Source organism: Barbus barbus, assembly GCF_936440315.1.
Source record: "Barbus barbus genome assembly, chromosome: 2".
NCBI lineage: Eukaryota > Metazoa > Chordata > Actinopteri > Cypriniformes > Cyprinidae > Barbus > Barbus barbus.
In genome coordinates this window covers 14,242,450-14,258,065 of record NC_136730.1, presented here as the reverse complement: position 1 = coordinate 14,258,065, position 15,616 = coordinate 14,242,450, and the positions used below count along the sequence as shown (strand labels likewise).

Genomic DNA, 15,616 nt, shown 5'->3' with positions numbered 1-15,616 from the left:
GATTCATAAAAATAAATTTGTTTAAATTAAAGTTAGATTTACTATTTTTAGGTTGCCACTTTTCCCTGTGTATGCTTATATATAACACTATTAGATTAGGCCTAAATTTGAATCAGCAGCCACAGAATTACGTAAAAGGGCACGGTATAAACTACCCCTTGCATGATTTTTTGGAATTTAATAATTTGGGTAATTTCATAATGGTTCTTTTAATACAAGGACAGTACATTGGCCATTTCTTCAGCTCTGAGCACTTTTGATTTTTTTGAAATCTGACTAAATTTATACATTTTATTTTCTTTTTTGTTCTATGAAAGTCACATTAAAACTGTTTTAGAAAGTTTTTTTTAACCATACTTTCATAATTTATTTATGCTACTGGACAATGGCCTGTTTTGCTTTTTAAGTTCTTTACCGTGTCTTTTATCTATATATTTGATTGTTTTACAGACTTTTCATCTTAAAATGTGGAAAATCGTTATGAAATTATTTACATGAATTTAAAAATAAGATGATGAATTCACTTTTTATTGTCTAAAAGTGATTGAATAATTGATAGGTATTTTTCCTTTAAATTATCACTATTTTGCCCTAATAATGTTTCTCTCTCTCTCGCTCTCTCTTTTTTTTTTAGTGAACCAAGAAAAAAAGAGTGTTGGGACATGAATGAGATAAAAAAAGAGAGACATTAGATGTGTGAAGAAAATAAAGTGAAATCAAGGTAAATATCACCTGTGAGCAGAATATTTAAAATTGCGTGTCATATACAATCAAGCTGTAATTTTGTCCAAATCTTTCTATCGCTCCCTTAGATACACATTTGAAGCAGGAAGTGTATTGATGTATCCAAACCCCCAGGCCAAACACATACTGTAACCTGAGCTTTGTCATATCCTGTTAGGACCCACTCCAACACACATACATACCTCTAGGCCCCCAGTCTACCATCCTCACACACTTTTGCTCCATACTCTAATATTTCTCGTCTGTTTTCAACTCCCACCTTCTTTTTTCCTCTTTTTTTTCTTTATGTATGCTAAAGGACTGCACATTCACCTCATCTTTCGTCCCTCCCCTCCCCTTCCTGTCCTCTGCTCTCTCTCCTCCTGCACTTCAAAAAAACATCTGGATCTCATTCTGTGGAAAACCGAATCTGAGAGAGATAGAGAAAGCAGGGAAACGAACAAAGGAAAAAATCTGTTGGTGAAAATCGAACAATATGAGAAAGATCGGCATATAAAAACTTGCCTTGATTTGTATCTCAGTGCCTGCGAACAATAGTATTCTCTGAACGACAAAGACCAGGAGACAGAGATGGATAGGTTCAATAAAAATTCAAACTATAAAATATATATGTAATCATAACTGTGGTTTTGAAGTATTCAGCGGTGTGAGAGAAATCTTGGGTTTCTGTTGTTTTTGTCAGCTTACATCTTTAACAAAACTTTCTCATAGTGCTGACAAAAATGGTTGAATCTGATCCAGGGTCCAGTAAAACACCAGAGGAAAAAAATCTGCAGTTCAGCAACTGGAGCCATAATTATGGAGAGAGGCTGCTGAAATCAGCAGGAAGACCTGTGTGTGTGTATAGGCCTATGTCTCTGCGAGAGAGAGACAGACAGACAGACAGACAGACAGAGAGAGAGAGAGAGAGAGAGAGAGAGAGAGAGAGAGAGATCAAGTCAGACTAGAAAGAAAAAGAAAGTCAGAAATGAATGTTTAAGCTAAAGTCTACTGTTTAGAGAAGAATTTGCATACAATTTCCCTATATTTCATAGCCATACTGATTGATTTTCAAGATTCAGAGGTTCTCTGAAAAAAAAAAAGGAAAGTGAAATGGCATTTTGCGGCTAATATAAAATAGAGTCACTATAGCAACACCCTTAATTACTTTCTCAGGCAGGAGATGGTATGGCAATAGTCTCATCTCGATGCTAGTCTGTACCCTGGAATCCATTTTATGACAGCAGGTTTGTCAAAGAAAAAAACAGATGGCCACAGAAAGACTAGCAAAAATAATCAAATGAAAAATATAAACATGTGGAAGCTGAAAAGGGGGGATATGTCAGTCTGCATTATGTGCAGGAACTTTTATCCCACTATGGGAGGGACAAGTTCAGAGACAAATGGCTGCCAGAAGATCAGCAGAACGAATGGAGAAATGCTGCAGCCTAGTGGATTCACAGGATATGTCAACATGTTTTAAATATACAGTTGTGGTCAGAATTATTGAAACCCTTGGTAAATATGATCAAAGAAGACTGTGAAAATTAACCTGCTTTGTTAATCCTTTTGATCTTTTATTTAAAAAATTCACAAAAAGCTAACCTTTCATTGGATAATAAGAATTTAAAATGGGGGGAAATATCATTATGAAATAAATGTTTTTCTCAAACACACGTTGGACACAATTATTGCACCCCTAGAAATTCTTAAGAGTAAAATATCTCTGAAGTATACTCCCATTCATATTCACAATTTTGAGCACTCTAGGGTGATTATGAACATGAAATTATCCAGCCATGGCTTCCTGTTTCACAGAAATATAAATAGGAGGGAAAACAAAGCCCAAATTCCCTTAATCATCCATCACAATGAGAAAAAACAAAGAATATATTTCTGATGTGCAGCAAAAGATAATTGAGCTTCACAAATTAGTGAAGTGGCTTTAAGAAAAGAGCTAGAGCAGTGAAAATCCCCATTTCTACCATCAGGGCAATAATTAAGAATTTCCAATCAACAGAAAATGTAATGAAACTGCCTGGAAGAGGACGTGTGTCTATATCGTCCTAATGCACGGTGAGAAGGAGCGTTTGAGTGGCTAAAGACTCTTCAAGGATCACAGCTGGAGAATTGCAGAAAATAGTTGAGTCTCGGGGTCAGAAAACCTTAAAAAAAATTGTCAAACAGTCCCTACATCACCACATGTTGTTTGGGAGGATTTCAAGAAAAATTCTCCTAGCTCATCCAAAAACAATCTCCAGCATATTCATTTATCAGACAGGACTGGCACTTCAAATGGGACTGGCTTCTATGGTCAGATGAAACTAAAAAATGAGCTTTTTAGCAGCAAACACTCAAGATGGGTTTGGTGAACACAGGGATAAAAAGTACCCCATGTGTACAATGAAATATACTGCTGTATTTGTGATGTTGTGGACCTATATTTCTGCTGGAGGTCCTGGACATCTTGTTCAGACACATGGCATCATGGATTCTATCAAATACCAACAGATAAAAAATCAATAAGTGACTGATTCTATCAGAAATCTTATAATGGGCCATGTTTGGATCTTCCAACCGTACAATAATCCAAACACAAACCTCAAAAACAACACAAAAATGGGTCACTGAGCACAAAACCAAGCTTCTGCTGGCCATTCCAGTCCTCTGACCTGAACTCTGTAGAAAATGAGTGAGGTGAACTGAAGAGAAGAAGCACCAACATGGAGCTGTGAATCTAAAGGATCTGGAGTGATTCTGGATGAAGGAATGGTCTCTGATCTCTTGTCAGGTGTTCTCTAACCTCATCAGGCATTATAGGAGAAGATTTAGAGCTGTTAAACTGACAAATGGAGGTTTCAAAAAGTATTGAATAAAAAGGTGCCAATAATTGTGTCCAACGTGTGTTTGAGAAAAACATTTATTTCATAATGATATTTCCCCCCATTTTAAATTCTTATTATCCAATGAAAGGTTAGCTTTTTGTGAATTTTTTAAATAAAAGATCAAAAGGATTAACAAAGCAGGTTAATTTTCACAGTCTTCTTTGATCATATTTACCAAGGGTTTCAATAATTCTGACCACAACTGTATATTATTACATTTGAACCCCTTTTGCTCTTTTACATTTATGTAATAAATACAGATTCAGTTTAAGTAAATACTTAAAGTATAGTAAATACTACAAAAAAAAATAATATATATATGTCAATAAAAAATATATAACATATCACTAATAGCATTTAAAAATATCAATAAAAGTAAACCTTTTTCCACAAAACAATATTAAGTGCACAACTGTTTTCTACACTGACAAAATAAGAATATTACAATGATTTCTGATTCTGAACAATCATGTGACAATGAAGACTGAAGTAATGGCTACTGAAAATCCTTTTATATTTCCACAACACAAATTGAGGTTGACTGATTTGGCCATTTCAATGTATATTTATCTACAAAATTTGTCTAAAATGTGTGAAAAATAAATTCCAACTATTTCTATGTTTATGACCTGCAAACTATCATAATTGTACCCTAAGGGAAATTTGAGCAAATAGTTTTTTTCCCCACAACAACAGTCCCTGAAATAAGTGTCTTAGAAAGACTGCATCTGCTTAACACCTTCCCTCAGAACTTAATGTCCTCCTACAATCACCTTTACAATAAAAACTGTTTTATTTTCGACCGCTATAAAAGTATGTATTGTTATAGTGTGTTGGTGTGTTTAACAATAAAAAAAAGAAATCATGTCCAAGGTTTTTTGTCCCGGAGTATCTTTATTTTTTGTTCTTTAATAATAAATTTCCTTTAGGTTTTAGCAATAAGGATTTCACATGCTCTTCTTTCTGTTTCTCCTCTTCTTTCTTCTCCTGCCATCGCTTCATCCCTTCATCCACCTCTGCACTGAGATACACTGCTCTTCTCTAAACGTGCACACAAATGTAAAGATTTGAAACATTTCAAGATTTTTTTTTAAGTGAAATATCAGCAGGAACAAAACAACAATCCAAAAACATAAGAGTCTTACAGCAAACTCCTCTCTTTGCTTTTGTCTGCGGATCTGCCCCTTCAATAGAGGTGCAGGCCTTCCATCTGAAAATCACATAATTTATACAAATCCTTGTCAGCGCTTATATTCTCATTCACAGATTCACTGTTGACAGTGTTTTGAACTGACAACAAATCCACACCCCATTGTTGACTTTGGCTTTTAACAAAATATTAAATAAATTTCACCTGCATATGACCAGTCAGGCAGATCTGTTAATGGCCCATACTCTGATCCACTATGTGCTAAACCGTTTCTGCAGACAAACAGGGAGCATAACAATGGAGCATGTAAGAAAACAAAACACAAATAAAATATAATGTATGCAAACAATCTGATTTAATCCATTTTTTCAGTTAGTATTCATTTAAATTTGATTAAAAACTGTATAAAGGTTTATTTAAACTGGATTTAAAAAACATTTCTCCTTGCATCATCACCAACATCCATATTTGTCATCAACCCAATTTAGGGTGACCAAGTTATTGGTTGTCCCTGTTTTACAGCATATTTAAAACTACCTGCAAATACAATGTAAATATAGACTGCCGACAATCATGCAGTGATGTTACATACTAACTATACATGTTAAAGTAATACAGTTTGTGTGTACTATATAACAAGGCATAAAAGAGTGTGAGATTGTTTTGCACACAATATTAAATGTCCCTGAAACCTCCACCGCCAAAACTCCAATATGAGCAATTAAGTAAATATAAATAAATAAATAACTAATACAATTTGTAACTAAACAATTACACTTGCACAATTATATTGGCAGAACACACATACTTTGTGGTCAAAAGTAGCCTAAAATGCAAAATAATAGGCCTAATTAGATATAGTAAAGATCCATTTCCAAAGGCATAAAGACAAAATAACTGCAACTGTATACTTACATTTTTTAAAAATTAAAATATCAGAAATGTTCTCAGTTAGAAAAGGTAAAAAATATTTGTAAAACAGTTTTATTTATCATATGTTCTCATTTTGTTGTGTCATAATTTTATTATAAAACTGCTTTGATCTGTTATTTGCAATAGTTACAATTTATTATTTTTGTATTGTATGATTTTTGGTTAATTTAAGGGGGGTGGGGGGGGGGGTGGGGGCTCGTGTGTCAGTTCGATCCTCAAATATCATTATAGTTGTTCATTATAATATCAGCAGGCTATATGAAACCCACAGTAATTCAAAAACAACAACAAAATACTGTACCAGTTTTTTAATATGTAGATAATTACAAGTGAGATCTCAGTGATATTTTGACCACACACTAGGAAATGACCCCGGTTTCCATTTCAAAAATCTGGTCACCTTAACCCAATTACATTTTTAAGTACAATTTGTTAATGTCAAACCGCAGAGGAAACTCACTCCAGTCTCCACTTCTTTCCTGCAAGGGTCACACACGACGATGAAAATGGCCGTATAGACTGCCTCGACACTGTAAATGGTAAGTGAAATCAAAAATGACCCATTAGGAAAAACGTACTGTTCAAACATCAGCTGACAGAGTACTAACACCATAGACATTCATTAGCACGCTGGCCGACGGCGTGCTTTTACAAGAATAACGTTTAGATGCATTCCTGAGCTCAATAACACAACACGACAGGTTCACAAAAACAAATATTCTGCTAAATATTGACTAACACACTGCCTCACCTGCGGTACAAAACGTCCTCAAGGATGCTGACATTTTGCATTATAACAAATACGGCAAGCAAGAGGTACAAACTAGAGACTTTGCACTGAAGTACGGCGGCGTGACTTATTCTTACCAGTAGATGATGCTGCAGTCACATTAAATACAACACAGACTCGCCTGATTCCCCTGTTGAATAAAATACACACAGTTTATTTTCAGCCTTTCTAATCACAGCTTGATCTCAGGACAAAAGATAACAACCAAAAATAAAACAAACGAGTTAGAACCTGTAATGTGGCCAGTGGTGGTTTTATGTATACAAATGTTTCCTTGCGGTGTTCGGAATAGAACGTTGAATGGACTTTCGAATCATTTATTTAAAAACTGACTGACATGTTCTCATTCATTTTGCAGTCGTACGATGAAAAAAGCTCTTGTAAAAACACTACACAGAGGCGCCTCAGTCCGAAGACCGGCCCTTAACACCTTCCGCTTCGATAATAAATTGATCCCTTCATTCCTCCTGTCCTGTGTACGGGCTCGAGCAGTGCTGAGTAAGCGCTGAAACATTCCCGCGTGCGCTCCAGGACAAGTCCCCACTCGCTTGTGCGCGCTCCCACAAAACCGCAGGAGAAGCTGCAGACGAGACCAGAAGGGGAGGAGGGAGCTCCGGGGTAGGGAAAAAAACCAGGTTTTAAACAAAAGAACAGCACTGGGTCTTTTTAGGGTCTCGGTGGGGTTGAATACAGTAACCATACGACAGCAGGTCAGTTGTCATCGGAATTTATGCCACTCGGTAACTATGGAGCAGTGAGAGGCATTTTCCGCGAGGGACGAAAAGAAAAAACAGTTACATTGTTGCACTCGCGAAAAGCACACACGCAGCCGACTCACGCTGTCCCAGGGAACTTAGCGATATCCCTCCGCACATTCCACAGACGAAAGGCACGGCACGACCAATTAGGCCTTAGGGTTGGAAAAACGACACAAAAAATATTTAAGGTCTTCGAACCATTTGCATGTTTACAGGTTTTCGTTTATTTAAAGGCTATTTGAAGTCGAATTAAATCGATTTTTTCGTCACGTGTTGCCACATTACGTGTAATAAAACATAAGGTGTTATAAACAAAAGAGAAATGATTTGATTCATGACTGCATTCTGCTTTCTTAGAATTTACTACTTTCTCAGTTTGTGGTCTTATTTACATACAGTTGACTCGTGTTCATTTATGAATTAAACCACTCAATCTGAGCCCTCAGACACACATAAAATGTATTTGTCTTTTTATTTTAGTCATTTGATAAATGTGTGCGATTATGTCAAGGTTGTTTGTGTAAGTCCAAACAGTAGGCTGAACCAATGGGCACAGTCTGTTTAAGAAGTTGGGTTGTGTGACGAAATAGTGGGATGCTATTCATGCGCGCTGCCCGGGGGAAAGGTGTTCCGGTCGGGAAAAAAGCCACAGAGGAAGAAGAAAGGGGGAGGAAGGGAAAAATTTGGAAAGAAAGAAACTGTACGTTGAACATTTTAGCGCAGTTTTCCGGCGTAGAGTGCGCAGTGCGTGTTTATCTCTGCGAGTATGTTTGGGTGAGCGATACGTGAACTTCCTCCCTTTGACTCGCTGCAGCTGGTTTTTAATTGTTACACGTTTTTGAAGACTTCCACGTCTGGGGAATAATGGTAATTTTCTTTCAAACTGGACTGGGCAAAGTGGAAATCCTGCGGGACAACAGGAGGCTTTGATCTGCCTTGTACCTTTTTTGCTGAGGAATAAACGCTTTTGAGTTCTCGGATACGGGCGGCTCATTTATCCGCACAGAGAAACTTGCTTGCAGGTTTTCAACTTGCTTTTGTTGAAAGCCGCTAGTTTAGTCAGAAAGGGGCCGCGGTGGTGTATTCCATAACCTGTGTGTTTAACACAATCAAAGGAAACCGCGTTGGAATTTATTCAGTGTTCAGACTCCGTTCTTATTTTTTAAACAAGCGGCAGCACCGTTTATATAAATCCACAGAGACCAAGAACCAAGTGGTAATTATAAGGCTTGCAAGTGGTTCCGACGACAGTGGATCAGTGTTGCGGATGTGGCTGCGAGACTTTAGCGTTTGAATGGATCGGTTCTGCGCGAGTCTGGGAGCGGAATTCAAGACTCTTTGAAACCTGACGGTAGTTTTCACACGTTCATTTGCTCACTGCTGAAGACAAGGCCACACGTAGCTGCAAAAAGGATCGCAAACAAATGGATGAACATGCTCCTGTTCACACGCATGTCCAGCAAATTCATCACAAGCAAACAGTTTGGAGACAACCCGTTTGTTTTCAAGTCTAACTAGTAAGACATGTAGCCTGCAGAAAATGTCATAGTGCTTTTATTTATCTTCAAAGTCAAATATTTATTTTTGTAGAACATCAGAAAGTATTAGTTTTTAACACTTAGGTTTTTTTGTGGATTTTTTTTTTTAAATCTAGTTATTTTGTTATAACCTTTGGATGTCACACATTTTGTTCTGTTATCTCATCTGCTGTTGAAACACTTGAATGATGCTTGTTCTCGCACTGTATTTCACTGTATTTATTTAGTACACTATTTAAACTGTAGTTGTTTTCAGGTGGCATCTAAGAGAAATTCAATTCATACTTTATATTTTATATCATAGTTGAGCATATTATTAAAACAACAATGGAACGACTTGGCAGCAAACTCAAGCAAAAGCTCAAACTGAGTGACTCCGGAAGTGTCAAATTCAGCAAAAAGAAAAACGACTTGGCCAATGCAAATAACAACAGTAACAGCAACAATGCCAATAATGGGACCCTGGCACAGAACAGCGCACCCGTGAGTACGCCTCAGTTCCCGCTCTCCTGTTCCACCTCCGTAGAGGTGTGTGGCCAGTCAGCCGGAAGACCAGGCAAAGTGGCCACTTCTCAGAGAATCGCACCCTCAAATACCACCTCGGCCACGGTACCTGAGGATTGCGGGCCTGGGATCGAACATCTCCCATCTACTCTTGCCCCTCTGCGGCGTCGGTCGCCCCAGCAGCGAGCATCGTGCTACTTACCTGAAGCGGTGGAACGGGGCAACTCGCCCAGAGGTGAAGGTGACCCACAGGGGGCATACAGCCCGAATTCTCGCGCAGCCTTGAAGCAGCGGCGTTATTCTCTGGAACTCCAGCAGCTCGTTCGTCGCCAGCAGCTTCTCGCCCAGCCTCCTCCGCTGTCGTCTGTTCCACCTCCGTACCCAACACACAGCTCAGCAGCCCGTTCGTCCACTGTAGAGCCCAGCTTCCTCCATGATTTAGAGCGCCACAAGCGCTTGTCTCTGCAAGAAGCTCTGTTCTACAAGCGCCTGAGCTCGGGTGGCGAACCTTGGGACAGCGTGCGCCCTGCTTCCCTCTCGCACCCCCCGCAGAGGACCCATGACAGCGGCATAGGGGGCTTCTTCTTCCCCCCTGCACCAGCGTTGAGCCCCTGCTCCTCTTTTAGCTTACAAGAGTCCGTGTTGGCAAGCCCTCGCTCCAGTTTTGCGAGCAGTACTGCTAGCGGAGGAGGCGGAGGCGGCGGGAGTCCCATGGGAAGTCGGTGCAGCAGTAACCGGACCAGCGGCATTAGTTTGGGCTACGACACCCGCCATACACCTGGGGCCGCCCAGCAGCTCCAGCTCTCCTCGACCCAGCTCGGTGGCGCCACCTCGGGTCAGGCGTACCCCGGACAGGTGTACGGGAAAACAGGATCGCCCCCTATGGAGGTTTGGAGGGACTGTCTCGAAGGGGTGTCGGGAGTTGGAGGAAGTGCACATGACAGCCGTCACTCATATCCGCCCGCTTTAAGCACACACACTGTCACCTTCCACCGAGCAGAACCAGAATGGGGTCCCACTGACCAGCGGGGATCAAGAGGTGACGGTGTGGGTGAAAGGGCACGACACTCCGACTTGCTAGGAACCCGATACCAGCAGGAGCTCACCCGCCTGCTATTGAGAGATGCTGCCCTGGAAGGAGAAGCATTACTTGGAGGCCTGACTTTAAAAGAACAGCCTGTGTCTGCCACCATCCTACCCAGCTCCGTATCTACTCCAGCCCCAGTCGGAGCTCCAGGGAAATCCCTGGAAGAACAGTCGGCTGGAAGGGAGTCAGTGTCATCTGTGGACAGACAGGAGTACTTCGGTGAGATGACTCGTCCAATTTGACTAGTTTGTTTATGACTAATGATGTGTATCTCTCTGGCAGGAGGTTGTGAATGTGTGTTATGTGGTGAGATGAAGACTGCTTCGGACCTGCTAAAACATGCAAAAGTTCTCGGAAGCAAAAAGCAAGACATGAAACGCATCCAGTCAGACTTCAAAAATACATACTAGCCCTCCATTTTCAGGCCGCTTCTCTAACTAACCATAATAACTAACTTGCGAGTCACCGAGCAAATATATAACCCCTCCACCCAAGGCTACATAGAATTCTGAACCAACTCCAAAGTCAAAAATATCTGCCTAGAGCGAGCATAGTGATTATGCATGACCCCAAATTACAGGCTCTGTGATATGCTGGTCATACCAAAGAGCTGTGAGTAATACAGTAGGACAGAGGCTCGGTTGAAAGGAGGGTTCTCTCTCTCACTCTCTCTCTCTCTCTCTCTCTCTCTCTCTCTCTCTGTGTGTGTGTGTGCGCGTAAGCGCTTTCGGCTTTCAGCCAGCCACAGTTTGAGTGAGGGTGTATTCATGTGTGTTAGCGTGCACTAGCGTGTGCTGGCGTGTGCTTATTTAGCTCAGGTATTTGAGTCCTGAGGGAAGGCTCTCTCACACACTCAATTGTGAGGGTTGGGTGTGTGTTTGTGCCTTCTGTGTGTGTAGCGCTTTGTTGCGACAAGGAAACCTCCCTGTTGTCTGAAAAGCACCTGTGTAAAGTTGAAGACATTACCTCATTCCAACACATTACAATATCTAATTCCTTCATCCAACAGCCTATTAGCCTTTTTTCGAGTAATAAAAGGGTTGCAGAGTTCAGATTTATCAGCGTGTGTACTGTTACAACAAGAAACAAACCCACTGGCTGGTATTATGGGAGAAGAATGCACCAGTCTTGCAGGGCAGACATGTATTTTTGAGTCCAGACAGCTCTGCCGCCTGCGTTTTATGTAATTGGTATGATTGGATGATGACCTCATTGTCCTAGATGGCCACTCGAGTTGTGTGTGTTGTGAAGCTTCTGATGCATCTGTTTATAGTGTACTCAGACAGTGTTTGTGGTTGTATTCTTGTTTTCAGGTACATGTGTGAAGTGCAGTAAAGGTGTATATGGTGCAGATAATGCTTGCCAGGCTCTGGACGGCCTCTATCACACCCGCTGTTTCACATGCGTTTCTTGCGGTGAGTTATCAGTCTGTAATGCAACACTTAAGTCATACAACCAATGCCAGTATTTCAATACCTCTTAATTTGGGTCAGTATCTCTCTCATCTTGTTTTTACTTGCAGGGCGAACGCTCCGCAACAAGGACTTTTACAACGTCAATGGTTCAGTTTACTGTAAGGAGGATTACATGGTAGGGATGACTTCATGCGGTCTTTTTAGTATTTATTTTAGTTAGTGGAGGACCACTCAACTTTTTTTGAAAATAGGCTCATTTTACAACTCTCCTAGAGTTAAACAGATGAGTTTTACCGTTTTTGAATCCATTCAGCCGATCTCCGGGTCTGGAGGTAGCACTTTTAGCTTAGTTTATCATAGATGATTGAATCGGATTAGACCATTAGCATCTCGCTCAAAAATGACCTAATGACTACTTTCAGGCGCTGCGTAATATCACTGCGCCTGCTGCACCCATGGTACGGCAGCAAAGTTCCTGGATTATTACGCTGGAATGAGAGTATAGTTCCTAGCCATATCGGCCTAGAAAATCGCAACTTTTTATTTTCCGTCAGTCTTAGTACACGATGTAACTACAGAAGAGTCAAGTTTAAATAGGAAAATTATCTAAACTCTTTGTTCATTTTTGATGAACAAATGCTAATGGTCTAATCCGATTCAATGATATATGCTAAAATAAGCTAAAAGTGCAACCGCCAGACCCGGAGATCGGCTGAATGGATTCAAAAACTGTAAAACTCATCTGTTAATCTGTTAGGGGAGTTGTAAAATGAGCCTATTTTCAAAAAAGTGTTCCTTTTAAGGGGTTGAATTTACTCTGAAATTACTATTTTTATTGTAATGTATAAAATTAAAATAATATTTATGAAAAAATATATCCAAGAGCACATCTGGTATATAAAATAAACAAACAGAAAAACTGTGGGTGCTCTGGAAAGGGTACACGATACCCCCCCCCCCCCATTTGTAGTATATTTATATTTAAAATATTATATATGTAATTTATTTTTTCCAAAGAATTTGATTTAAATGTTTGACTTAAAAATAAATATAAAATATTTATTTAATATTTTGAATAAAAATAATAATAATAATAGCAGCACTAATTATATTTAAAGTATTCTATGATATTTAAAATATTGTACACTTTTTTTTTTTTTTTTTTTTTTTTTTTTATTTACTAATCCTTAAATTCTGTTATATTGTTCAGTGATGGATATTGTTGTGTATTGTGACTGAGTAATTTTTAGACATGTAAATCACTTTGGTCAACTGGTGTTGTTTTAAATGTGCTATAAATAAATTTTGATTTGATTCGTATTCATAATTGAATGAATATTCCATCATTTTCCCAATCTGTCTTCATTACAGTTCTCAGGCTTCCAGGATGCAGCTGAGAAGTGCAGTGTTTGTGGTCACCTCATCTTGGAGCAGGTAAGTGTTCTCTGCATGAGGTCAGTGTCAGTGTTTGAAGGTTACATAGGTTGAGTGTTAACTCTCTGTTTATATGTGTATCTCAGATTCTGCAGGCTCTAGGGAATTCCTATCACCCTGGATGTTTCCGCTGTACGGTCTGCTCAAAGGCTTTGGACGGGGTGCCATTCACAGTAGACTACCTCAACAATGTCTACTGCGTCTCTGACTACAACAGGTCTGTTATTAGTGAACAGTGTTATAAGTGACATGACAACAATGCAATTTGTCTTTTTGCTAGATTTCTTGGCGTTTAGGTTTAGTTGTGAGCTAAAGAAAGCTAAAAAATTTTATTTCTTAATAAATAGTGGCAACAGTGCCATTTATCTCTTAAAAAACACGCATTATCAAAGTGTTGAAGGCTAATGCATTACATAACGTGGATTACTTTTCTATGTACTGATAGAACAATTGAAATATCTCCATTTCCTGTATCATAGTCACTAACTCTGCAGCACAATGTCTATATAGTGACAAACAGTTCATGCACACTACTGTTCAGAGAAAAAATGGGCATTGTAAAAACCTCAGTGGGCAACACTGCCACATAGATGAACTACTACCTACTGTTCAGTAAGAATAAAAAGAGAAAGTGTTTTGGTTATTTTTGAAAGAAATGAATACTTTTAAGAAAGGATACATTAGCTGATTGAAAAGTGACAGTAAAGATATTTGTTACAAAAGATTTCTATTTCAAATAAATGTTGTTCTTTTGAACTTTCTATTCATCAAAGATTCCTGGAAAAAGAAAATCAGTTTCCACAAAAATATTAAGCAGTTGCAACACTGATAATAGTTATTTTTGATCACCAAATCACATATTAGAGTAATTTCTAAAGGATCATGTGACACCAAAAACGGAAAGTTTTTAGTGAAATAATTAAAATTCCATGTTTATTTTAATAAACTTATTCACAAAATATCTTTCCCTCTAGTCAGCCGTTAATTCCCATAGTACCACGTGGTTGTTGTCCCATTGCTGTTTGAATGCCACATCAACATCGGGCACATCCAAAACATTTGCATTTACAAGCTTGATCTGGATTCAATTTTTTTTTCTTTCATTTCTTCAGGATGTTTGCTCCCAAATGCGCTGCCTGTTTACAACCAATCTTACCTGCTGAGGTAAATGATGCCCTAGTAGTTCAGCAGATGCTTTCAGATCAATTCAGGAGAAAGATTTTGATGGGGGTGTGTGTGTGTGTGTGTTTCAGGGCAGTGAGGAGATCCTCAGGGTGGTGTCAATGAACAAAGATTATCACTTTGAGTGTTATCACTGTGAGGTGGGTTTTATGGAGAGTAGTTTGGATAAGATGATTGTCATCATTTAGTAGCATATCAGATAAGCGCATATCTACATGTTGTGGCACAGGCTTGTAATGATCACAATCCTCTCATCCTCTTTTTCAGGAGTGTGGGAAGCAGCTCTCCGATGAGCCTGGATCTCAGTGCTTCCCTCTGGATACCCACCTGCTCTGCCACTCTTGCCACATGACCAGGGTGTGCGTCACACATAACCTTCCCCCTCGCAACACACACTGAAATGAGAACTAATGTGCCTGAACAACTACTTTGTACTCTCATATTCACACTAGTGACCACTGTAAATTGTTGTCTTTCTAATGTTCCTCTTCTATGCCAGCTTTTTTTTAAGATCGCGAGAGAGGGGAAAACATGTTTTCTCTTACTGAGACTTGAGGTCATAATACATTTCAAATGCAAATCCCAGTACTGGTACAAACTACATCACCCCCTAGTGGCTGGGAAATGCAGCAACTGAATCCTGCTGAACAGAATATTTCTACACAAGTTCTACAGAGTTTAAGATTATTGTTGCCTGCTTATTTCATTGCTAGGAGTTGAATTATCACAGAACACTGTTTTACTCCCATATCTACTGTTTGCTGTAGGGAAAAAACAAGGGATATATTTTTTTGCTTAACATTTTTCTATATTTAATATCACTAGCAAAGATTTTGCACTTAAACATGTTTACCTATTGAGATTTTTTTTAAAGTGATTGCAGAAAGATTAAAAACATTCCTGTATCGGTTTTAATAAATCTTTCCGTTTATGAATTAGTCTTTGTTTTTTGTATAATTCACAATTGAGAATTCGAATACTTGTTTTTATGAGAAAGCACCTATTATATATTACGACTTGTGAAGTCATTCTTGAACAGACATAACGCGCGTGTATATACACTACATATTTAGTCAGTTTAAGCTTAAAACTTCAAAAAAGTGCTAGAGAATCTTTCATGACCTTCCCATGTCTTCAATCTTCAGTCAATTTGATGTTGCGTTCACTCCAAATGCTGCTAGTTACGGATGCAATTATTCTCAAAGAAAACATGCAAC

General features: G+C 39.0%; 2 protein-coding genes across 2 annotated transcripts; one reads left to right on the top strand and one right to left on the bottom strand.

Moving 5' to 3' along the window:
* Positions 1 to 4,488: 4,488 nt before the first annotated feature.
* Positions 4,489 to 6,534, bottom strand: mrpl52 (mitochondrial ribosomal protein L52). The gene is made up of 5 exons (XM_079443014.1): positions 6,443 to 6,534; positions 6,152 to 6,221; positions 4,963 to 5,030; positions 4,754 to 4,818; positions 4,489 to 4,649 (listed from the first exon to the last, which is right to left on the bottom strand). The coding sequence occupies exons 1-5, from the start codon at positions 6,474 to 6,476 to the stop codon at positions 4,503 to 4,505; spliced, it is 384 nt and encodes a 127-aa protein (XP_079299140.1). The 5' UTR covers positions 6,477 to 6,534; the 3' UTR covers positions 4,489 to 4,502.
* Positions 6,535 to 7,887: 1,353 nt separating this feature from the next.
* ajuba (ajuba LIM protein) lies at positions 7,888 to 15,336 on the top strand. The gene is made up of 8 exons (XM_079442691.1): positions 7,888 to 10,587; positions 11,682 to 11,783; positions 11,891 to 11,958; positions 13,155 to 13,217; positions 13,304 to 13,434; positions 14,330 to 14,381; positions 14,471 to 14,539; positions 14,667 to 15,336. Exons 1-8 carry the CDS (start codon positions 9,105 to 9,107, stop codon positions 14,796 to 14,798), a joined length of 2,100 nt encoding a protein of 699 aa, XP_079298817.1. The 5' UTR covers positions 7,888 to 9,104; the 3' UTR covers positions 14,799 to 15,336.
* Positions 15,337 to 15,616: the final 280 nt, after the last annotated feature.

What these genes read in the sequence shown, in the direction of transcription:
- mrpl52 (XM_079443014.1), bottom strand. Translation starts at nt 6,476, where the DNA reads ATGTCAGCATCCTTGAGGACGTTTTGTACCGCAG. An exon ending in GCCTGACTGGTCATATGCAG is followed by an intron (nt 4,819 to 4,962) that starts GTGAAATTTATT and finishes TGTGATTTTCAG; the next exon opens with ATGGAAGGCCTGCACCTCTA. An exon ending in AGCAAAGAGAGGAGTTTGCT is followed by an intron (nt 4,650 to 4,753) that starts GTAAGACTCTTA and finishes GTGCACGTTTAG; the next exon opens with AGAAGAGCAGTGTATCTCAG.
- ajuba (XM_079442691.1), top strand. Translation starts at nt 9,105, where the DNA reads ATGGAACGACTTGGCAGCAAACTCAAGCAAAAGCTCAAACTGAGTGAC. An exon ending in GGACAGACAGGAGTACTTCG is followed by an intron (nt 10,588 to 11,681) that starts GTGAGATGACTC and finishes TCTTGTTTTCAG; the next exon opens with GTACATGTGTGAAGTGCAGT. An exon ending in GTCACCTCATCTTGGAGCAG is followed by an intron (nt 13,218 to 13,303) that starts GTAAGTGTTCTC and finishes TGTGTATCTCAG; the next exon opens with ATTCTGCAGGCTCTAGGGAA.